A 24,977-nucleotide genomic window follows, 5' to 3' on the forward strand; every position below is an offset into this window, starting at 1 on the left:
TCGCCTTCGCGCAGGGTTCCGGACCGGGCGAAAGCAATCGTTGCCTTTCCTTGACAGCTGAAAACCAAGCTTTCCAACAGTGAGGTATGCAAAATGTAACATGATTCGGTTTTACGTGTTAATGATAATAATAACTCAAGCCTAATCAATGTTTCAAGTTTTAAAGCAGTGGTGAGAAAGAAACAGAAATAATAATACGTCCATTTTTCTTTTTTCTGAGGCTCGTCTCTCGGCGTTCTCGCCGTATTCCCCCCAAATTCCCAATTCCCCACCCCACCCCGCCCCAAAACCCTTGCGGCGTCGCACTCACACTAGCAACCAACCCCAGGACCCTGCTCTCCGGCGGCAGCCGGCGCGCGCGCGACGGAGATGGACCGCCCTGCCGGCGCATCGTACCAGCGCTTCCCCCGCGTTCGGATCCGCGACCTCAAGGACGACTACGCCAAGTTCGAGCTCCGCGACACCGACGCCAGCATGGCCAATGCCCTCCGCCGTGTCATGATCGCCGAAGTCCCAACCGTCGCCATCGATCTCGTCGAGATCGAGGTTAACTCCTCCGTCCTCAACGACGAGTTCATCGCCCACCGCCTGGGGCTCATCCCGCTCACCTCCGCCGCTGCCATGCAAATGCGCTTCTCTCGGGACTGCGACGCTTGCGACGGCGACGGCTCCTGCGAGTACTGCTCCGTCGAGTTTCACCTCGCCGCGCGCGCCACCGACTCCGACCAGACGCTCGAGGTCACATCCAACGACCTGAGGTCCATGGATCCAAAGGTCTGCCCAGTCGACCAAGCACGCGCCTACCAGCAGGCGCTCGGTGGCACCGACCCCTTTGGTGCGAATACCTCGAACGAAAATAGGCAAGTCATCCATCATTTAGCTAGCTGCCCCACCTGCTTGTGGTCTTATTGTGTGTTGCTCAATTCATTCTGCTATTAGTCATGCTTAATAATTTATAATTTTGATTTGAATGATGGGTCCATCAGAATGTGTAATGTTGTTTGAGGCTTGGAATCAATTGAATCTGAGACCTCCATTTATCATTGTGTTATCTGCATGGGTTAGATTTGAACATGTCTCCTTGCTTTGGCAGACAATTGAACTCTTTCTAGTGGATAAATTTATTTGTTCTAGAGTGGTGTAGATATTCTAGTTCCTTCAGCGTTCCTAGCAACCGTGGCCTACCTTCTGTAATTTTTCTATTTGTTATACTAAGTTGGTTGGAACTTATTTATACCCTTTTAATTGTCTCTGACCTTTTGGTGTTCAAGAATGCTGAATTTGTGTCATGTGGTGCCTCATTGTATCAGCAACAGCCTATGCACTGCTGTAGGACCTGTTTGGGACAGATTTTTTCAGCCACGCTTTGAATCAAAGCTGGCTTTCTGTCAACTCGTTTCCCTAAGAGTCCAGTGGCAAGAATCGTACCGTTTTGGGGATACGCGGGCTGTGGCCATGCCTTCGTCTTCTCCGCCGTGGGAGATGCACTGCCTGGGCTTCGTCTTCTCTGGTGAGTCCCGGGTGGCCGGTTGGGGATGCAGGAAGGAGGAAGGCTGCCGGCGCGAGGAATGGGTGCACCGTGGTGGCACGGGGAGTGGGACGGTCACCGACATGAGGAAGGGGAGCCAGTGTCGGTACACAGGATGGCCATGACGTGGCGGTGGTGGTTTTTTTGGGAAGGGGGGAGGGGGGGGGGGGGGGGTGTCGACGAGGAGGAGGGTGGGGCTGGGCGCTCAGCGGCCTTTCGTGCCTCTGAGCACAGCAAGGCGAGGGATGGCGCCGACAAGGCGGGCAGCAGGGGGCAGCGATGGCGAGGCGGAGGGTCGGGCTCAGGACCGGCGTCCATGAGGCGGGGTAGGGAGAGGTTGAAGAAGAATCGAGGGAGATCCTCCCATGGCTCCCTGGGAACCTATTTGGCTTCAACGTTGAAAGGGTGTGGTGGGTGAAATATCGGGGGGAGAAAGCTGCGCTGGAATCGTGTCATTTGGGGGGTCTCGTATGCTTTTTTTTTCACCGTGAAGAGGGAAAAGTGGCTCCAAATAGGGCCGTAGTCTATATGTGATGGATCTTAATGGTTGCATTAGTATCCTCAAATTTCATTCATAAATATTCATTGGTTGATGCCTAAATTTAAACTGGTTAAAAGGTGAAACCTCTACAGTCATTTCCCCCCTAGCTTCTTGTGCACATTCTCTTGTTACAAAGAAATTGGTGCCATCAGCATTCCGCACTTAGGGTTGCAATGGACAATATATGACTGTTATTAAACTGTCTTTTAACCATGCTTTACCAATCTTGTACTTTATAAGTGTTAATGGTTAGATCAATTTAATATATGTTGAAATAGCGGGGGCAAAAGAAATATCCCTGTATTGCACTGTTTATTAGGACAGCTGCATTATGAGCATATAGTAATAATCTCTGTTCTAATACGTAGTGATTTGAAGCATGATAGGTATAGAAAAGCATAGTTCTAGATGTATCTTTTGTTTAGTAGCTGTTTTCAACTCTTGTGTTCAGTGTCAAAACCTTTCAAAAGTTTCATCCACTAAAAAATGTAAAACACATGCTACGGATGCATGTTATGCTTGTGTAGATGTTTTCATGAGGTCAATGTTTTTTTAGGCGCTAGGCGGTGACCCATCGCCTAGCGCCTAGGCGTTTTCTAGGCGTACAGAGCAGGAAGATAGAAAGGAGCAGCCGAGCAGAGGAGAGAGGAGCAGGGGGCGGGCGGACCTCACCTTGGGGTTCCCGAGAGGCGGGGCGAGGGGCAGTGAGGCAGGTGAGGCGTGGAGCTCACCAGCAGTGGTGGCCCGGCGAGGAGGGGGCGCACGGGAGCTCCAGGGGCGGCGTCGGGCCGGCGGACGGATGCGGCGCGAGGAGGCCTGCACGGAGGGAGAAGATGGCCGGTGATGCGGAAAACGGGTCCACGACGTCAAGTACAAGCTTCGCGCACGACGAATCGGCCTGAGACGTACCGTGGCCGGCGAATTGATCCTTCCTGCGCCGCCGCTTTCTTTCCCGCGCAGCCGCCTGCCCGCGCGCGCGCTCTCCTACCCGCCAAAACACGCGCGCATCCCGCCCAGGCGCCGCCGCCTCCGCAAACGCGCGCGCCCACCGCCTAGATGCCGCCTCACCCCCTAGGCCCCGCGGGAGGCCTCCGCCCAGCGCCTAGTCGCGCCTAGGCGAGCGCGGAATCGCGCCTTGTTTTTCACTGCTTGGGGTATATAAAGTCAGTGCACTTTGTACTGTGCAAACTTTTGCTAGGAATTTGTTTTACTGGCAATCTGGAGGGAAGGCAATTGAATCAGATTTGTTTGCTTAGAAACGATTATTTCTATTTCCTTAAAAAAATTTTTTTGCCTTGAATATGGATACATTTGGCATTTGGGAAGCCTGAAATTTGTGAGTGTAGTAGCTATTGAGTAGTCAGCTTATTGTTTGTCGCTGATTTCAGGGGCATACTTATTGTAAAGCTGCGTCGGGGGCAAGAACTAAGGCTTCGTGCCATTGCTAGGAAAGGAATCGGCAAGGACCATGCCAAATGGTCACCAGCTGCTACCGTGACTTTCATGTATGAGCCTGACATACGTATCAATGAAGAACTAATGGAAACATTGACAGTGGAAGAGAGAAGAAGCTTGATCGAAAGCAGCCCTACAAAAGTATTTAAGCTTGATTCTGCAAATCAGGTCAGCTTGTTTTCTCTAGTAATTCTGAATTATTTTCTTGTCTTGACCTATCATTGATGTGATCCGTAGAATTCAATATTTATCAGTATGTAGTACTTTACAGTTCCACGCTGCAACTATGATACTATTCAACCACTAGTTCTATAGTGGTAACTGTATGCCTTCACTAATGCAGTTTGCATTGTACTGTATTTCAAAATCTGTCATATCAGTTTCGTGAGCCTAATTGTAAGATAGCTTGTGGTCTATGCTCTCTAGGGATTATTCGTTAGAGAGGGAGGGAGGGAGGGAGAGAGGGAGGGAGGGAGGGCCCGCCTACACACTGTTCTAAAGGTGTTGCCTAGGAGTCTAGGCGAGAAAAATTTATGGGCGTCCAGGTCGCCAAAGTCCAGAAAACGTTTTGGATTATGGATAACGAGAACGTGATGTCCAAAAATCCATTGGATATTCATCTGTGCCCACGTGCCCTCACATGTCGCATCTTCTCCATCCTGGTCTCCCACTGCAGCGACAGGTAAAGGCTGCCTCCTCTGTGCGACACCACCTAGGTGGAGTAGCTGCTCCTCTGCCACCTCCAAGCAGACTTCCCCACCGGACGCTCCTGTCCATGACTAAAGCAGACTTCCATCCAGCTCTATTCCTTCTCTGGATCTCTCCTCTCTAATGTCACCAGCTACCTGGTGCCGCGCCGGATTACGCCACCCACCATCAGGCCAACCTCCAGGACAAGGGCCCATTTTACTGGATGTTAATTGGATTAACCTTGGATGTTCAGCAGGTGGGTTGGATTTTCTATGTTTTAAACTGGACTGGAGGTGGATTCTTCATGTTTGGATTTTTCTTGGATTCCTCTAGTTTGGATTTGGATATTAATCCATTACCAGGTTAGCCACACGACGCACCCTGTGTTTTGACATGCAGTTCAAGACATGTATGTCCTGAAAATTGATTGAGCTGCAGTGTAATGTGTACACCCAAATGCAAAAACTATAAAAAAAACACTTCCATAATTGGATAGCCACGTACAAATTCTAATGAAACTTAAAGAGTATCGTAGCTTGCATTAGTAATATTTAATCAAAAGTTGTATTTCTTTATCTCCTGCATTTTGGGCATTAAGACTCAGTATTGAGTATATCATTTGGAGGGAAATCAGCAAGTGATTCTGCAAATGTAGTGTGCACTGTTTATTGACTCGTAAGGTCACCGCAGAGAAGCCCCTTGTACCCTCTGCTCTCTACCTCTCAGTCTCAACTCAACTGCTCTTCAGAACCCGCCCCCCCCCCCCCCCCCCCCCCCCCCCCCCGCCCGCGCGCCGCACTCCTCCCGTGCAAGCATACCTTATACTGCATTGAACTGTGTTATTAAATCATCCTATGCGTGCACTATTTTCTATTTAATCTTTTTTTTTGTAAATTTGATTTAGCATAATAAAATATATAGTTGCTAGTCTCTTGCTGCTTTGGTGATTGTTTCTTATAGCATCATTTGAAAACATGTTTATGGATTTTGGAGACAGGCAAAATACAATATGATTAACCTGTCATATGATGATATTTGATATGAAAACCATCCATTAGTGAAAAGACAATCCATTTGATTGATGTGCAGTCTTGTTAACCCATAACAGGCAGGGTATCTTGTGGTGGTTCAGAAGTCTCCCTTTGTCGCATCACATCAACAATAAATTTTCTGCCAAATTTCTTCAAAAGCTGATCTTGATCATCGTAAAAGCTAACCAGCTCTTAACATGTATTAGAACCGTGAAACACCTTTATGTTTCAGTTTTTATTTTGCAAATGTAGGTTCTTCCCTGTAAAGGCAACGAACGCAGCCCACCAGCTATGCTGTTATGCTTTCTGAAATGATGGGGTATTCAGAGCACTTAGGTTAACCATAAATTGTCCCTTTCAACAGAAACAACAGCATAATGTAGAATTATAGGGTATTTAAATGACACATGAAGGCTTCACCTGAAACCTAAGGGGGGAATTTCATGGTAAATATTGTAGGTAAGTTATTGAGACAGCATTTTTTATAGAATACCTTGCTAGGACAACAATTGCATCCAAGTGCTTGGCATGATTCATTGGTCTTGTTGGCAGAGATAATGTGAGGTCGAGCCGTACATGTTTTTACTGTTGTTTCATCATGCCAGTTTTGTTTAATTCAGGTTGTTCAGCTTCTGTATCGTGGCAGCTGTGCAAATACAAATTGGCTCATGCTCACTTTGTTCCTTGTTCAGCTTGAATGATTTGTCCGTCGTTAATCAGCTTTAGTGGAAATCAAACTTGTAATTGATCACCAATGCTGGGCCACTTGGTGCCACATCTGACAGAGCTGCTTGTGTCTCTTTCACTAGCGTATTTTTTCCTTTATAATAAATAAATCCATGGTGTTGAGCAGCTGCATTTTATTTTTGTGTAAATTATCAGGTGGTGGTGGACAATGCTGAGGCATACACCTATGATGATGAGGTGATCAAGCACGCTGAGGCCATGGGAAAGCCAGGCTTAGTTGAGATCAATGCGAAGGAGGACAGCTTCATCTTCACTGTAGAAACAACCGGCGCCATCACAGCCTACGAGCTGATCATGAACGCAGTCACGGTCCTGAGGCAGAAGCTGGATGCTGTCCGCCTTCAGGACGATGATGGTGACCTTGGCGAGCTCGGCGCCCACCTTGGCGGGCCTTAGGAGCTTTGCAAGAAGAACTGCCCTCGGTGTCTTCCTCCGCCCACTGCCTATGTAGGCCTTATCTAACTGCCATGCTAGTCGAACAGTCTGATAGCCTAGTGTCTAAGCTCCAGAATTATGGATTTCCAAATATCCAGTACTGAATTGCAGTCTCTGTGCCCACCTTGTTTGTGCTGTGACCTCTGAGACACCGTGGCTTTGCAGCATCGATTTAGTTATGCTCGTTATCGACCCTATAATTAATTGTGGGAGGAGGGAGGTGGTACTGTTTGGCCGTGATGTTTTCTTGTGCGTCTGATTGATGTGGTGCGTACTGTCCCACTGTTTGTTCTGTGAGGTGAATGTAGAGTATTGCAGGTTCCCCAGGCCCAGATTGATATGCTGAATGCAAGGCAACCCTTGATGAGGTACATATACTCCGTGGTACATAGTCCCTCTACTAAAAATAAAGTCATTTTGGACGGTGACATGGTCTTCAACTTTGACTCTTGTTTTTTATAAAAATATTTATCAAAAAATAATATATGTATATTTTTATGAAAGTATTTTTCAAGACTAATCTATTTATACGGTTTTTATATTTTTAAACTCAACAACTTAAAAGTTATTCATGATTTATATTATCAATGTTTAACTTAAGCCTTAGTCTAAAATGATTTTATTGTTTTTTTTAGTACAGAGGGAGTACTGATATCTTGTCCTGGAGGGGCTGATTCCCAAACAGTAGCAGTAAATTTATGTGCTTTGATGAGGGTGCCGGGAGGTGATTGCTTTGGCGCGGGCATGTTTGGTTCTTTACCCCATCAACGCCGCATCTCAATTCTGGCGTCGCCAAAACTACGGCCACAATTCCGGCGAGAAGCAAACAGCAGACTAACTTTGCATGGCACGCTGCATCTCTGGCGTGGCAATGTGGGGAAGCCAGCCAAACAGAAGTTTATTCCATTGGATTGGCCTTGGCCGTGGGTGCGCTGAATGCGATGCGCGGGTGCTGAGATTTGGTGATTTCTGGAGTAATGCCGGGTTGGGTTGGTTTGGGTCTGGATCCCCGTGTCTGCCTGCCGACTGCCGTTGCATCTGCTGCGTGACTGCGTCGTGTGTTCGTCCGTCCGTCCGTGGACGGATGGGTTTGTTGTTTGTGCTTGTTTTTGTCTCCGTCCCTTCTCCTCTGCTGCTGTACCGGTACCGGGGCCGGACGGACGGACGGTCGTTGGTAGGTGCGTACGTACGCGTCCTGGGTGACGGTGACTGACACGGAGATGGTTGATGAGTTGAATGCAACGTGTCTGCGCCACTCGCTGCTGGGCTGCCCTGTTGAATCCATGTGGAAAAATGGGCTATGGATGGATCGTTTGGTTTGCACAGGCCGAGCGAGTCCTCTGTTCGCTGAGCTGAGCTGCCTAGTACTATCCATCAGCTTCTGGAGCGTGAGCACAAGATGCCCGTGAAACTAGTGCGGCTGTTTCCGCGACAGATTTGAGATAAGTAGGTACAACAAATCTTCATCTTGTGTGATTGTGTTGTGTGTGATACATGCCTGCCATTTTCACCAACAGTGTCAAGAGTCACGGGAGGACCGAGCCTTCTCGTAGCGATTTGATTTGATGACAGCCTATGATAATAATATCGTAACTAAAGTTGCTCCAATTCTCCAAATATATAGATCTAAGGCAGCATGGAGAGGAGCAGAATGGATCGACCGATCGATCGATTTGCAACGCATCATACATCTACTCGAGCGCATGCTCGCTTTGGATTTCGTCAGTGAACCTGTTCGTATGGTCGTATTAGTCTTATAAGCCATGGCTTATTAGCCAATGAACATTATTTTTCTCTTACACTAAACCAGCCAATAATATTTTCAGTCATAACTTATAAACCAAATCAGCACAAACTAATAAGCCTATTAGCGGTAGGCAGATAGAAGTGGCACGGTAGCCCGGCTACCCCTGGGCGCTAGCGCTAGCGCCACTAGCAGGCAGCAGGCCACCTACTGCACTAGTAAGGCATCCGTTTAGTTTCTCATCAAAAATTTACTCATTATCTCATCGAATGTTTAGATATATATATGGAGTATTAAATATAGATTAAAATAATTGATTACATAATTTACGAGACGAATCTTTTAAACCTAACTGGTTTATGATTTGATAATATGATGCTACAGTAATACATGTGCTAATGACGAATTAATTAGGCTTAATAAATTTGTCTCACTGATTACTAATAGATTATATAATTTATTTTTTATTAGTATCTGAACATTCTACGCGACGTCCTCGTGTAACACCCGACCTGCCAAAACTTTATATCCTGAATTTAAACGTGCATGAACGCGAATCCTGTAGCATCAGCTTGTCAGATTCGCTCTGATACGGGTGTTGGGCGACTGACTGACTGACTCGTCAGTGGCGTCCCCTAGCTGTGTAGCGGTGCGCGCGCTTTTCCGGTGCTGTGATGTTTTGATCGACCCGCCACATGCTGTACTGTACTTGACATAGATTGAGATTGACACGAACGAAGGCAGGCAACAAACATGTCTGACAACGAGGCAAGGGTTTGCATCCATCGTTGGCGGCAGACAGAGATGTGTTATGATGATACGGATGATTTTGCATTAATCCTAGAAATTTGGCTTAGCAATCATCGTCATCCTTGCTTGTGTTATGATGATACGGATGATTTTGCTTGGGCGCCACCCCAGCCCAGGGCTGAAATTTTGATGAAACGGGGTGGCATGGCAATGGCATGGTGTGGCACGCATGGTGAGCGACGGTGGGGGAAATTAAAAGAAGGAAAGCACATGAAGCCAATGGCGCAGCGTGGGTTCAGGTGTGTGTGTGTGTGTGTGTGACAACTGACTGTGATGAGGCAGGCAGCCAGGAAGCACATGAAGCCGATTCAAGGCTCATCATTCTGCTCTCCTCCCCACACGACGCAACGCATGATGGAAGCTGTGTGTGTGTGTGACAACTGACTGTGATGAGGCAGTCAGCCAGGAAGGCACCACACAGGCACACAACACTTTCCTTCAACAAGGGAGCTGGTACAGTAACTGCTGCTAGTCTCCCGGCCACGCAAAGCCTATGAGGAGGCAGTGAGTGAGCCATGCATGCTTGTTGCTCGCAAATGTCACCATGTAATTTATTACCTTGTTGGACTTGGATTGGGGGGTCGCTTTTCACGATTCTTGAAACCCTGCCCCTCCTCTCCATTTGCTTGCACTTTGTTGGGAAGCTTGGTTTCCAGGAGTCGAGGTAGAGAAAGACAACGATAGCCTTCGCTCGAGCCCTAGGCGAAGGAGAGAGTAATGAAATGGTGGGCCCGAACTTGACTAGGGTTGCATTAATGTCGCTCTCCCCTCTGTACAGAGTTTGCGTCCCCTTTTATAGGACACTGTTTGCTAGAGCTACTCTTTATATTTTCTATCCCTTGTCGATTACAGTACATTCCCGGAATATTCCTATGCTAATGAAAACCCCCTGGGGTAGTTTGGGTATCTTCTTTCCTTTACCGCCTTTGCCTGTTGGGCCACCGTCGATGACCCATCATCGGCCCACGGCCCAGTAATACCGCCAAGCGGGGGCTTTCCCTGGTTCTGGGGCCTCCGCTCGGAAAGCCTTCGCCGGAGCTTCCCGACCTTCGCTTCTGGCGTCCGAGCCATAGCCTTCGCTCGTGTCGCGAGAGCCTCCGCCCCCGACCGCGTCCTGGCGCCTTCGCTGCAGCTCCCCGGCCTTCGCCTCACGCGATCTCCCGAGCAAAGGCCTAGGCCTCCTTTCCCTATACACTATTCATAAAACTCGTTAGCTGTTCGTTCTTATAGCTTTTGCGAACTTTGTCCTCTGCGTCTCATAACTGTGTCCCAACAGTTCCCCCTTGAGGGCTTGGTCTGATGCTGGCGGGCCATGCCCTCAAAACGTAGTCCTCGGGCTCTGAGGCATGGAGGCTTCCCCCCTGGCGGGGCCTTGCCCTCGAAACCTAGCCCACAAGTTATGAGGCGCGGAGGCTCTTTGCGCATGCGGCTTTGGCCCCTTTCCCCTAGGACGCCTGGATCAGACCGCCGCGTTGGTGACGTGTCATTATTTGATTCGTCGCGGTGGCTTCAGAACCGACGTGTTTTGGAACTGACGTGACCGTTGGTCCCGGAAGTCGAAGCGACGCGACGGGGGCTATATAAAGGTCGGTAGGTGAAGGTCCCCCCGTCCCTATCCGAGCCATCGCTTTCGATGCTGTTGCTTTCTACATTGTCCCTTTGCGCCTAGTTTTCGCTTAGTTGGTGTTTGCCTTCACTCCCTTTTGGGCTATTGCTGAGTCTTAGAAGTGGCTACGCCTGTCAGTCCTCCACGCCGGGCTTCCTTCTTTGGGCCGTATTGTCGCCTTCTTGGTGTTAGGTCTAGTGGGTGGTCTGCTCGGTTTGAGGTGTGTATGATTGTCAGTGCGGAGGCGCTAGGGCTTGAGGAGGATATTTCTAGAGTTGAGGCCTCCGTCGCTGATTTGATAACTGCTGAAGAGGCAGGAGACATGGCCGGCTCATCTAGGACGTGGGATTTTGGACCTTCGCTTATGATGAAGGACATGATTGAGGAGTTGCAGCAGTTGGGCTGCTTTGGTGATGCTAAGGTGAAGCCTCCGGAGGGGGAGACGATTCCTAAGCTAAAGGCCGCTGATGCCATGGTTTTCAGGGATGTCTTCCTTTGTGGCCTTCGCTTCCCGGCAGCGTGCTTCCTTCGCCAAGTCTTGGAAGCGTTCGAGGTACAACTTCACCATCTTACCCCCAATGGTATTTGTCACCCTGAGTAAGTTCTGCTGGGCCTACTTGTCTTATGGCACGGAGCTAAACGCTGGTACTTTCTACGAGTACTACGAGCTCCAGTGCCAGCCTTAATGAGTTGGCGAAGGCTAGTTGGTGGTGCAGTATGGAAGCTGCGCTTTATGCTGTAGAGGAACCAAAAGGGGGAGAAGTTAGAGATCTCCTTCACTCAGAAGAACAAGAGGTTGAAGGATTGGGTACAATATTGGTTCTACGCGAGGACCGGTGGCATGACGTCTACCGACTCAGATGGGAAGATGAATACCCGCTATCCATTGGCTTCAGAGATGACTCCGATGAGGCCTTTGACTCTAGGGACCCTAGGTCTGCGGACTGATTAGGGTTGCGAAGCCTATGACAAGGCTTTTGCTCTGGCCTGATGGTACTCCGGAGGTCATGATTTGGTTGAGGAGACGGTGGCGGCTAACTACTGGCCCCTTGGTAGGAATAGGCCTGCCATGACCATTGAGATGGTCAATCTACCTGTTTTTGGTGAAGGTGTTGGGGTTCTGTTTCCCAGCTTTGGCTTTGAAAAGAAGGAGGGTCGAGCTACTAAGAAATTGGTGAAGTCCACCGATGTGGCAGAACCACCCGAAATAGCGTACTTACGGAGGCGCTCGTCTTCCATCAGACACTAAGCACCCCGAAAGTAACTACAGCGAGCGGTGTCCATCGGGCATGCCCCAAGGGAGAACCCGAAAGATCCACATTTTTTTCCAAGGATCCAATAATGAAAATGAGTTACAACACAAGTCTATCTCGTACATTAGAGTTTCTTAAAAAGTACATTATTACAATACCAAATACAGAGTGCGGAATGATAAACAGCGGAATATTAAAAGATAACATCTAGCGATAAGATAATGAGGATTCCGTCTGAGCCCACCAGATGGATCCTCCACACAAGAAACTCCTCAAGCGTCACCTGCATAGGGGTAAATAAACCCTGAGTACACAATGTACTCGCAAGACTTATCCGATAGTGGGAATACTTTCCCGACTCCAAGGAATATGCTAGGCTTTATGGTTTGCTGGTTCTCTTTTAGCAAAAAGCAATACTAATAGTGAGTCCTTATTGATACATTATTATCATCAGCCGTATTAAGTTTTCATCTAGTCAATCTATATAAGCACCTGTTCTACTTTCAAGCAAGAGTTGAGCAATCGATATTGTTCCTTCTCTTTTTCCACTTCCAGTTCTTACTACGGTGCTAAACCGTAGACAAGCCGTACTGGATAACCCGACGATTCGCGAATCAATGTGCCCAGCTGGGTGCCCCGAAGACACATGCCCCGCTTGTGCCCCAGGCACAAGCAGGACTAACCCACCACTCTCCTATCCCGGGTGTCCAGGTCCCCGTCCAAACTTGGACTCCAAGCCCCCGCCTCTGAGTCCCAGACTCAGTGTGGTGCAAGGACCTCCACCACCTCCTCTTCCCATTAGTTGGTCCGGAAAGAGCCGAATCCGCGATAAGAGAGCAGCAAGCCTTCCCTGCGCCCATACCCAAGTATGTGCTCGAGACAATAATCTGTGACTTGCCTAGAGTCATATGCAACGACCGGTCCTTAATTGACACAGACAGGGAAAAAGTGCAACCGGGCTATGCCCTGTTGGCTGCAGGACACAACCCCTCACACCCACCAGTACCAAATCCACATCCCTATCCGGTCACCATTTTCCTTTCCATTATTTCATCATGATATCATAGTTTAATCACCTATTTGCGAGTAACGACAGGTTACTCACGCTACCGACATTCTGAGCATAACAACTACTCGACCTGTACTAGTAGGACTCATGGTGGATATATTTATGCATGTAGCTTCCATAAAATGCCTATAACATAAATGCATATCATATAAATATATTCAGTGATCATTTAAAAAAATAGGGGTTATGCACCGGGGCTTGCCTTGGGCAGGTGCCGGGTCAGCAAGGTCAGTACCAATAGGCTCCTGGGCTCCCTCCTGTGCAAAGAGCTCCTCCTCATACTCCTCGATCACCTCGTCGTACTCTAGATCCCCGACGGGTACGAAGTCTACCTGTTTGTGATCTACATGAAATGACGATGCAATGATTAACACTATGGCAACAACAATTCTCAATGCAAAAGTACTCTTATTAAATTACTAAGTGAGATTTACCCACTAAAGTCTAAGCTACGTACCAGCACTACTAACAAGTATGAACGTGTCCTACATTCTTATGGTGACTATGGATATTCCTACTCCTAATGCCAGTTTACGATACATACTCGAAAGTAAGGATAATAACTACGCTATTAAACGACTCACTCTATGGTTACCACTTTTATAGCAAGTATATAAATACCTAAGGAACCTACTGTAACGATTTCAAAGCTAAATCTATTGTCGGTTTACCACAACAAATCCTACAATTAAAGATCGATATACCGCTAAGCTTTCTGCTTCAATCTTATGAGCCTACCATCCTAATAGCTAATGGTGTTGAAGCTGGAGAAGAGTACAGGGAGAGAAAGCATAAGCCTAAGGAGTCTCTCTGTGGTCATGATCGCAAGAGGTTCCGCAGAGATGCACCATCCAGGGAACGCTCTCGCCACAACAAGGAGGACAACCCTAGATCGAGTAGGGGAAGTGGAGGCTACACCACCAAATACTCCCGCCCTGCTCAGGATCGCTACACCCAGGACCATTATGCTCAAGACCACAATAGTCAGGACCATTTCAACCATCCCCGCACAGCGAATGAATGCCCAGCACAGAACCGCTCTGCACCAAGCACTGGAAACTAGAAGGCACCCGCGTCAACCCCTACAGGCGGTACGCCTTTCACCTGTTTTGCTTGTGGCCAACTAGGTCACAAAAGCCGCTGAGTGCCCTCAGAACTCCGCTGCTCAGAAGCCTCAGTTCAAGGGATCAGCTACTCATGGACGTCTCAACCATCTGGACGCCGAGGAAGCACAAGCTGCCCCTGACGTTGTGTACGGTATGTTTTTAGTTAATGGCAATACTGCATCAGTTCTATTTGACTCTGGAGCAACTTGTTCATACATATCATCCAAGTTTGCACGAGAACATGACCTGCCTGTAACCCCATGTGAAAAGCCTATCATCACCAGCTTACCCTTAGGAGACCTAAAGTGCACCCACATCTGTAAGGGAGTGAGTCTTACCATTGAGGGTCTTATCTTTAGAGCTGACCTAACCCTGCTACCTTCCATTAACCTAGATGTCATCTTAGGTATGGATTGGTTAACCATTCACCGAGGTATCATATCATGTTCACCTAGATATGTCCAAGCGACCCACCCATCAGGCCAAGTCATTAGATGTGAACCCCAGTCCAGAAAGTCCACCTCTATCCTATGTGTCCTTAAAGCAAGTTCAGAATCACAGAAAGAGGAGAAGACAGTTCATGATGTGCCAGTAGTCAGAGACTATCCTGATGTATTCCCTAAAGAATTACCGGGTATGTCACTAGACTGTGATGTAGAGTTCATCATTGATCTGTTACCGGGAACGGGACCCATTGCCAAGAGACCCTATCGCAAGTCAGTTGATGAACTGGCTGAGCTTAAGAAATAGCTTGATGAGCTCATCTCAAAAGGATATATCAGACCCAGTGCTTCACCCTAGGGATCCCCTGTTCTGTTTGTTAAGAAGAAGGATGGCTCAATGAGAATGTGCATTGACTATTGGAACTTGAACACAGTCACCATCAAGAACAAGTATCCCCTACCAAGGATTGATGATCTGCTTGATCAGCTTCGAGGTGCTAAGTATTTCTCCAAGATTGACCTTAGATCCGGCTACCATCAGATGAAGATTCGAGAGAGTGACATCCTGAAGACAGCTTTTGTGACTAGGCATGGTCAGTTTGAGTTCACCGTGGTGTCCTTTGGACTCACGAATGCTCCCACATACTTCATGAACATGATGAATAAGGTTTTCATGGATGAACTGGATAAGTTCGTGGTGGTATTCATTGATGACATCCTTGTCTATTCATCCACCGCTGAAGAACATGAACATCATTTGAGAATGGTGCTTGAGAAACTAGCCCAACACCAGCTATACGCAAAGTTCAGCAAATGTGAGTTTTGGCTACAGGAAGTTGCCTTCTTAGGCCATGTACTATCAGCTAAAGGTGTCGTAGTTGACCCAGCCAAGATTGAAGTCGTGAAGGAGTGGGATCAACCCCGTAATGTGACAGAAATCAGAAGTTTCTTGGGATTGGCTGGATATTATCGCCGATTCATTGAGAACTTCTCCAAGATAGCCCGTCTAATGACCAACCTTCTGAAGAAGGCTAAGGAGTTTGAATGGACACCCGCATGCGAGCAAAGTTTCTAGGAACTGAAACTAAAGCTTACCACAACTCCTGTGCTATCATTGCCTGATATCAGCAAAGATTTCGTGGTCTATTGTGATGCATCATGTCAAGGACATGGTTGTGTACTGATGCAAGAAGGAAAAGTGATAGCATATGCGTCTTGACAGTTGAAAGAACACGAGAACCATTACCCAACCCATGATATGGAGTTAGCAGCAGTTGTGCATGCCTTGAAGATCTAGAGACACTACTTGATAGGCAACAAGTGTGATGTCTATACAGATCACAAGAGCTTGAAGTACTTTTTCACTCAGGAAGATCTAAATATGAGGCAACGCCGATGGCTAGAGTTGATCAAGGACTATGACCAGGAAATTCACTACCATCCGGGAAAAGCTAACGTAGTCGCAGATGCTCTTAGTCACAAGAGTTACTGTCACGCCTTGATCACTGAATCCATACCACCTAAGCTCAAAGAAGAGATTGATGATTTCCAATTTGAGATACTACTGCATGACTTGTTGAATAAGCTCCGCATATAGTATGATCTCACAGATCGCATCCGTCAAGCTCAGAAAAGTTGTGAAGAGATTGAGTATCTCCGTGGTCTGATGAAACTAGGCTACAAGACCAACCACCAGGAAGATGAACAAGGAACTATCTGGTTCAAGAACAGAATCTGTATTCCATCTGACCTAGCACTACGAGAGAAAATTCTATCAGAAGCTCACGATTCCAAGTACTACATTCACCCTGGAGGTTCAAAGATGTTTCAAGACCTGAAGAAACACTTCTGGTGGAAAGGCATGAAGACAGACATTATAGGACATGTGGCACATTGTGACACCTGCAATAGAGTCAAGGCTGAACATCAAAGGCATGCAGGATTGCTAAAGCCTCTGGACATTCCTGAGTGGAAATGGGAGAATATATCCATGGATTTCATAGTTGGATTGCCCTGCTCACAGAAAGGCCATGATTCCATCTAGGTGATTATTGATCGTTTGACTAAGATTGCTCACTTTATACCGGTTAAGACCAAGACCAATGCCGAAAAATTAGTAGATCTATATGTAGAGCACATTCTGAGACTACATGGAGCTCCCTCTAGCATTGTATCTGATCGTGGTCCTCAGTTTGTGTCCCGATTCTGGGAAGCTCTGCACAAGTCTATTGGAACCAAACTTGATTTCAGTACCGCTTATCACCCACAGACAGATGGACAGACAGAATGAGTAAATCAGATCTTAGAAGACATGCTTTGCGCTAGTGTACTGAATTATGGCTCTGATTGGGAGAAATGCCTACCTTATGCAGAGTTCTCTTACAACAACAGCTACCAAGCTAGTATCAAGATGTCGCCATTTGAAGCTCCGTATGGCAGACCTTGTAAGACACCTTTGATGTGGTCCCAACCGGGAGAAAGATCATTCTTTGACTCCGCTAAGATTCAAGATGTAGAAGGAGTTGCACAAGTGAAGGAGAATTTGAAAATCGCTCAAAGTCGATACAAGAGCTATGCCGACAAAAGGAGAAGAGAACTTGAGTTCAATGTAGGAGACTTTGTCTATCTCAAGGTATCCCCGCTACGTGGAACTGTCTGATTCCATGTGAAAGGAAAGCTTGCCCCAAGATTTGTTGGCCCATACAAGATTTGCAAGAGGATTGGAAAGCTCGCCTACAAACTTGAGCTACCCGAGGAATTGATGGGTGTACACTCCATATTCCATGTCTCACAGCTACGCAAGTGTTTAAGAGTGCCCGATGAAGTAGGTCCAACTGATACACTTAACATTCAAGACACACTCGAGTATAAAGAACATCCTATCAGAATTCTGGGCAGAGATACCAAAGAGACCCAAAGCAAGACTATCCCTATGTGCAAGATCCAATGGAGCAATCACACAGAGAGAGAAGCAACATGGGAGAAAGAGTCTGACCTCTGGCTATGATATCCTTACCTCTTCGAAGAGTATGTTATGCATTAATCTCGGGGACGAGATTCTGTTAAGGGGGTAGGACTGTAGCAATCCAAAAATCCACACACTGAAAATACCAACTACAAAATTTTTCTTAGAACAACCATGTGATGATGAGTGTCATGTATAGTAACCCAACCTAAGAGATGCATTAGGTCTAACCCCAACCCTAGTTAACACATAAGCATGGCATGTCATTAGTTAATTGTGATTATTTAAAATCTAACTAATAAAGTGATGCATACATTGATTATTCAAAATGTGATTTGGATTTCCATTTGAGTTATGATATGCTTAACAACTCCAATAAATTAGGTGCACCAATTTGGAATTCAAATTCTAGAACCAAATTTGAATTCAAACAAAAGAGTTGAAATGAAAAACAGAAAAAGGAAACGAGGAAGAAGGCCTCGTAGCCCAGGCTACTCGGCTTCGCGGCCCAGCTAGCCCAACCGCACCCACCTTGCACCGGCACGCACGTACGCAGCCCACAAGCTGGCCTAGTGCGTCACCCACGCTCGCGCACCCGTCTACCTCACTCGCAGCCACTGCCCGCTAGACCCCGCATGTCGGCCGCACCCCCCTGTCTATAGTGTCGTCTTCCTCACCCACACCTCAACCACCTATGCGACCGGCGCCCGATAGCTATGGCAGGGGTGGGCTAGGGGGTCATGCCCGGGGCATGACCCTATCCCCTTGTGCCACGCCCACGCAACCCCACACCATCATCTGATGCGATGCACACACCTCCACTGCACGATGCCATCTGCCCTGGGAGGCATGGCGGTCAGCTAGAAAGCCAGCCCGCACGCCGCTCATGCCCGGTGCCCTAGCTTCTCCCTCAGCCTCTGCCGCCGCTTGGTGGCCTAGCAGCCGCACCACACCGAGAGTAGAGGGCCGAGAAGGAGATCGTGAGAGGAGGATCAGAGCCCCGGATGCTGTCGAAGTCGCCAGAGCCAAAGGCAACGCCGTCGTTGTCATCACGGTCGCGGGTCGGCACTGCACAACACTGCTTTTAGAGCTACATGGCCGCAACTCGTCACTGCACCACTATCCCCTCTTCCACAACACCTATGGTGAGCCCCAGTCATTCCCTGCTCGCCACTGGACCTTGCTACTCTAGCCATGGCGCTCCATACCATGAGCGCGTAGGCCAAGGCCATCCCTGGCCTCTAGGCACACCAGCACAACACACTCACATTGACCGTGACCATCCCTAAGCCCTAGGATGCTGTAGGCCTCTCCAAGTTCCTCGGACGCCGTAGTTGAGCACGCATGCCGCGCTCGCAACGCCGCCGCCATGACGCAGCCACCACCTCTGAGCACGCGACCACTGGTCCGAACATCAGACCACTGGTCTGAGCACCTAACCACCAGTCCGAGCATCAGACCACTAGTCCGAGCACCCGACCACTGATCCGAGCACCCAACCACCAGTCTGAGCACCAGACCACAGGTCCGAGCACCCGACCACCGGTGCGAGCACCGACCGCCGTGGCTAGTACCGATGGGAGCGCCTGGCGCCACCTTGACTCGCCCATTCCATTCGCTAAAGCCACAGGTAACTCACGCGCATGCCATGACCACCCTGTAGGAGCCCATAGTGACCCGCATGCCTCGCCGTCGTCACCATGTCGCCATGGCCGCCGGGAAGACCCTACCGGCCACCTAGAAACTGGAAGTCCTGCCCTGAGCTCTGGACGCCCTCGCCGCATCCACACGGATCCATAGGAGCCTACACGCCCCACTATGACGCCCTCTGAGGCCATAGCCCCCACACCGACACCACCGACATGATCAGAAGGCCATCCACCATGGCCAAAGCCATCGGAGGCCCTGGAGGACCCCTCGACCTACCCAACATGCCCGCTGGAGCACTGTGACACCCACGCGCTGCACCCATGCCATTCCCACATGCCGGTTGTGCTCGAGCCGCCGTTTGCCGTGACCAGTGACTTAGGATGCACCATCCGTCGCCCTGACTCCACCATTGCAGTCGCCATGGCATGGGGAGGCTTTTCCCCACCTCAATTGGATGCCTAAGCCATTGCGGGAGCTCGCCGATGAGCACGTCGCCGGTGGGAGCGCGCCGTGGAAGAAATAGAGGAGAAAGGGGCAAGGTGAGCAGCGCAGCCCTGCACCCGGTGCACATGAGCCGAGCCGAGGAGAAATGACGATGGGCTCGGTCCACCATGGACCCTGCCTTAGGACCATGGACCAGGAGCACTGGTCCACCGTGAGCCACACGGTGTGAGCCGTGCTGTGGATGAAGCCCAATAAGAGCCCACGGCCATGACGTGGCTGCGCCACAGCACGCCACGTGTTCGGCTCGGCCCGACCCGCACCGGCCCAACCCGAGCCCACCAAGGCCCATTTGAGACCCAACATGTATTGATCGTTGACCGCTCAATGTAGACCATTGAGCTGGCCCCACATGTCAGTAGCACAGACACTCTGGACCCACCTGTCAGAACTGACGACGTTGCTGGCGTCATGCCGACGTCATGCTGACGTCCGCTGGACCCCACCTATCAGCTCGGAACCGAGGCAATGACATCATGATGATGTCATCATGCCACGTGGACCAACCTCAGCATGACACGTGTTAGCCCAAGATTAATTCAGCTTTTATTCAATTTTAGAAAGGATTTAAACTTTAGGAACTCATAACTAACTCATACGACCTCGGAAAAATATGAGACCAGGACCAAAATTCATCTAAAATCAAGCTCTACACAATGAACTCATGTTTGAGTGCATTTGACTCTTTTGAATTTTCATTGCTTCTTTGTGCTACTCTATAGATGTCGCTAAAGCGACTATAATGCAAACGTTGCAGACTCGGAGGAGAACCTGACAGACGAGGACCGTGAGTACTGTGAGGAGAACGGAGACGACTACACTAAAGGTGCCACATCCCACCCAATCTTGTAGCCCCTATTACGCATGGCTAATATAGAACTGCTGTCGCTTTACTTTACTGCTAGAGTCATATTATGATAGGACTTGCATGGTAGTATGCTTGCTTGAAAGCCTTTACCTTGGCGCAACCTTACCCCTGCATACCCTGCTATTAGGCTAGATACACGCTTACTGCTATACATTTCATTACTTATACTTCTACTATGCTTATACTACGTGCGTGGTGGATACTGGTGTTTTTTGGACCATGGGGAGAGCACTGCGTGTGTGACTTGGGTGTGTGGAGGGTGAGGGTTGTGTCGACCAAGTTGGAGTATACGACAAGCCTGGGGCAAGTCTTGCTATGGGATGCTACCTGGGCACCCCTAGAAATGGATACCTGTGGTGGGTAAATGGTATATGAGGTGGACCTGGGTGTGAACCTATGACGGGTGGAGCCTGGGATGGAGGTGCTGTGGTGGCATGACAAAATGGAAACCCTGATGGAGACATTCTGGCTTGGTCATCCCTAAGGGCTTACTAGTACTTAGATTCACCGGGAAGCCTTACGTACCACTCGCCCTATATGGTGCGGGACGACTGGACTACTTGGTAGGATATTGCCACTACTGCTAGGTTGATAGCGGACAGTGTAAGGAGGTACAGGGTGCGAAGGATTTCCCCCCACACCCTTCCGAGACTTCATGGAGACCTTGTGGCCCTGGCTCATGACTCACAGTTTCAGCCACCCCAGACTAGACTTAGGGTGAACCAGGGCTGAATGGTAGAGTGGCATTATCCTAGGCTAGCAAGCGGCCGGAATCAGCCTAGTTGACGACGGTCAGCGAGGAAGGCGGATCTTGTGGTTATGTAAAACCTCTGCAGAGTGTATGGTTGATCGATCGATACATATGCCGACCTGTTGGCTATGGACCTTTCCTGGGTTTCGCTTAAACTAGATAGTGAGATGAGTCCTTCTCTTCTTTCCCCGTGAGAGAGTGTCGGTTGTAGCCAGGGGTTACGGGCCTTGAGACAGTGCCGAGAGGGAGTTGGCCTATCGACTGAGCGATGGAGTGGTTTGGTGATGGTATGGAGATGGTGGTATGTCGATCCCAGGATCAAAACCTAGCTCAGAAAAGGGAATGGAGTGGAATGTGTGTGGGAATGGTGTTAAAACTTGACAAAATATTATTGTCTACTGATATGCTAATGCATAGGAAACCCCAGCCTTATAGGTTCACCTTGATTATACCCAACTTGCATCCAATTTCCACAAAGCAATGCTCATAGGGTTGGGAGTGGCTAGTACAAATCATACTGATAAATTTTGGCACACAGGTTCTGCTGAGGAGTATAGCTCTGAGGAGTTTGACGGATGAGGGGTTCGTGCCGACACTCGAGTTTGGCGATCTTATCTTCAAGTTGTTCTGAATGAATGCTACTTTTGATTCCGCCAATGCGGTGATGAAATAAATTATGTAATTCCGCACTATTTGTACTCTAATATTATCGTTGTATGGATGTGATATTCAACTGGAATTTGGGTAATATGATCTACAACAATCTTATTACACTTCGATGCTGTGGATTTCCCTTCGCGGAAATTGGGGTCGTTTCAAAAGCCGGGGCATTGGTGAGACCGAAAGACATCACTAGGTACTCATACAACCCATACCTAGTAGAGAAAGCTGTCCTTGGTATATCCTGTGGCCTGATCTTGATCTAATGGTAGCCCGATCAGAGATCTATCTTTGAGAACACCTTGGCACCAGCTAACTGATCAAACAAAGTATCTATGCGGGGCAAAGGATACTTGTTCTTAACTGTTACCGCATTGAGGGGGCGGTAATCCACACACATCCATAGAGTACCATCCTTCTTCTTCACGAAAATCACTGGACAACCCCATGGTGAAGAACTTGGGTGGATGAAACCCTTGTCCATCAACTCCTCCAATTGCTTCTTCATTTCTGCCAGTTCTCTCAGAGCCATGCGGTATGGATGCCTGGAGATAGGAGCAGTACTAGGCTCAAGCTCAATGGAGAATTCTACCTCATGGTCCGGTGGCAATCCAGGAAGATCTTTAGGGAAAACATCTGGAAACTCACATACTACTGGAATGGAGGTAAGATCAGGAATAGCTTCAGCATGGGCAGCAACAGGTAAGACCGGTTCTGAGGCTATGATGAGAGACATCCTATCCTCAAAAGACAGAAGCCGTAACTCTACACTTCTTCTCTTCATATCCAATACTACCCCATACACCCATAACCAGTTCATTCCAAGAATAGCATCAATGCCTTGCCCAGGCATTATCATGAACTATAGACGGTAAGTGTGGGTGGCTAATACCAAACTTACTGTATCCATGCGGGTGTTGATGAACATCTGAGAACCCGTAGTATGGATCTTATAGGCATACGGTATAGCCAATAGTGATAAGTTGTGCCGCTCTACAAACCCCATGCTCATAAAGGAATGTGATGCACCAGAATTAAACAACACCAAAGCTAGATGGGATTCGATGGTAAACATACCAGCCATAACTGTCTCCTGCTACACAGCTTACTGAGCATCCATGAAGTGCACCAGACCAGATCTGCTGGGCACCTTCCTCTTGATGAAAGACCTCTTAATAAGCCTAGAATTTGCAGATGGCTGAGACGACTGAGTTGCCTGCTGCTAAGGACACTCCCTGGCATAGTGGCCATCCTTGCCACACTTGAAACAAGCACCAGGCTTGTTCCTGAATCCCTGACGAGGTGGGACCTGCTGTCCCTGAGTCTGCTAGGGCTGCACCTGCTGTTGAGGTGCCTTGTACTAAGTAGCGGAAGTCTGTGATGTCTGCTGGGGTGACCGGTATGGAGGCCCACCGGATGGTTGATAGGGCCCTCGCCTAACAATCTACACCTTCTAAGTATGGGGATGGTTGGAGGATCCATCTGCCACCCGCTTCTGCTTCCAATCCGCCTGAGATGTCCACTAAAAACCCTCAAGAGCAATGGCGGTGTTCATCAGTGCCCCAAAGGTCAGATAGTTCCCTAGGTACAGTTTCTCCTGAAGAGCAGGAGTGAGACCGTGAAAGAAGTGATCCCTCTTCTTGTCATCCTTGTCCACCTGACTACTAGCATACTGAGCCAAGTGGTTAAACTAGGTCACATACTCCATTACCGTCCTGCTCCCCTGACGTAGCTCCATGAACTTGGTCACCTTCTGGTGGATAACACCAGCAGGTATGAAGAACTCGCAAAAGGCGGTGGAGAACTCCTGCCACGTCGCCGGGTGATCCAGCAGCTCTGTGGCCTGGAAAGTCTCCCACCAGGCACCTGCGGACCCCAAAAGCTGCTGGGATGCAAAGTGTATCTTCTGCTCATTGGCCACTCCGAGCAGCCAAAACTTCTGCTCCAGCGTGCGAAGCCAGTGCTCCGCCTCCAACAGATCGTCCGACGGTGTGAACATGGGCGGGTGGGTCTTGAGGAAGTCCTGGTAAGAGGACTATCCCCCAAGATGGCTAAAAGGTCCTAATATGGCTAGAGGGGGGGGTGAATAGCCTATTTAAAAATCTACAAATCAACTAGAGCAATTTGATTAGTATGACAAATAGCATAATGCAAACTTGCTCTAGCTCTGCAAGGGTTGCAAGCCACCTATCCAACAATTCTAGTTGCAATGATTACTTAGGCACACAACTTCCAAAGTAATTACTCACTAAGAGCTCTCAATCTTGCTACTCTAAAGAGCTCAACTAGATGAATGTAAATAATAAAGCAAGCTCTCAATTCTAATTACACTAAAGAGCTTGTATCAACTAGTTTACAAGAATGTAAATAAGTGAGTAGGGTGATTATACCGACGTGTAGGGGATGAACCAATCATAAGAAGAATATATAGCCAATCACCAGGAGAATGCCAAAGACAAGAGACAATTGATTTTCTCCCGAGGTTCACGTGCTTGCCAACACGCTACGTCCCCGTTGTGTCGACCAACAGTTGGTGGTTCGGTGGCTAAGAGGTGTTTCACAAACCTTGTCCACATGATTGGACACCGCAAGAACTGACCCACAAGTGAGGTAACTCAATGACACGAGCAATTTACTAGAGTTACCTTTCGGCGCTCCGCCGGGGAAGGTACAACTCCCCTCACAATCATCGGAGATGGCCACGAACAATCACCAACTCATGCCGATCCTCCACCACTGCACTGAGTCGTCTAGGTGGTGGCAACCACCAAGAGCAACAAGCGAAATCCACAGCGCAACACGAATACCAAGTGCCTCTAGATGCAATGACTCAAGCAATGCACTTGGATTCTCTCCCAATCTCACAAAGATGATGAATCAATGATGGAGATGAGTGGGAGGACTTTGGCTAAGCTCACAAGGTTGCTATGTCAATGAAAATGTGCAAGAGGGCTCCCTTGAGCCGGCCATGGGGCTATAAATAGAGCCCCAATCAAAAAGAGCCGTTATACCCCTTCACTGGGCAAAACGCGCTCTGACCGGACGCTCCGGTCATACTGACTGGACTCTAGACCCAATGTCCGGTCAACTGATGTAAGCCATGTGTCATCCTGCGTTCAACAGG

At 48.6% G+C, this 24,977-nt stretch overlaps 1 protein-coding gene across 1 annotated transcript; it reads left to right on the top strand.

Annotated features, from left to right (window-relative positions):
• Positions 1-275: 275 nt before the first annotated feature.
• LOC136551504 (DNA-directed RNA polymerases II, IV and V subunit 3-like) lies at positions 276-6,658 on the top strand. Its single transcript, XM_066543051.1, has 3 exons — positions 276-860; positions 3,458-3,692; positions 6,128-6,658. The coding sequence occupies exons 1-3, from the start codon at positions 370-372 to the stop codon at positions 6,386-6,388; spliced, it is 987 nt and encodes a 328-aa protein (XP_066399148.1). The 5' UTR covers positions 276-369; the 3' UTR covers positions 6,389-6,658.
• The last annotated feature ends 18,319 nt before the right edge of the window (positions 6,659-24,977 follow it).

This window comes from Miscanthus floridulus, chromosome 4 (genome assembly GCF_019320115.1).
Source record: "Miscanthus floridulus cultivar M001 chromosome 4, ASM1932011v1, whole genome shotgun sequence".
In the NCBI taxonomy this organism is placed as follows: domain Eukaryota; kingdom Viridiplantae; phylum Streptophyta; class Magnoliopsida; order Poales; family Poaceae; genus Miscanthus; species Miscanthus floridulus.

What these genes read in the sequence shown, in the direction of transcription:
- LOC136551504 (XM_066543051.1), top strand. Translation starts at nt 370, where the DNA reads ATGGACCGCCCTGCCGGCGCATCGTACCAGCGCTTCCCCCGCGTTCGG. An exon ending in AATACCTCGAACGAAAATAG is followed by an intron (nt 861 to 3,457) that starts GCAAGTCATCCA and finishes CGCTGATTTCAG; the next exon opens with GGGCATACTTATTGTAAAGC. An exon ending in AGCTTGATTCTGCAAATCAG is followed by an intron (nt 3,693 to 6,127) that starts GTCAGCTTGTTT and finishes GTAAATTATCAG; the next exon opens with GTGGTGGTGGACAATGCTGA.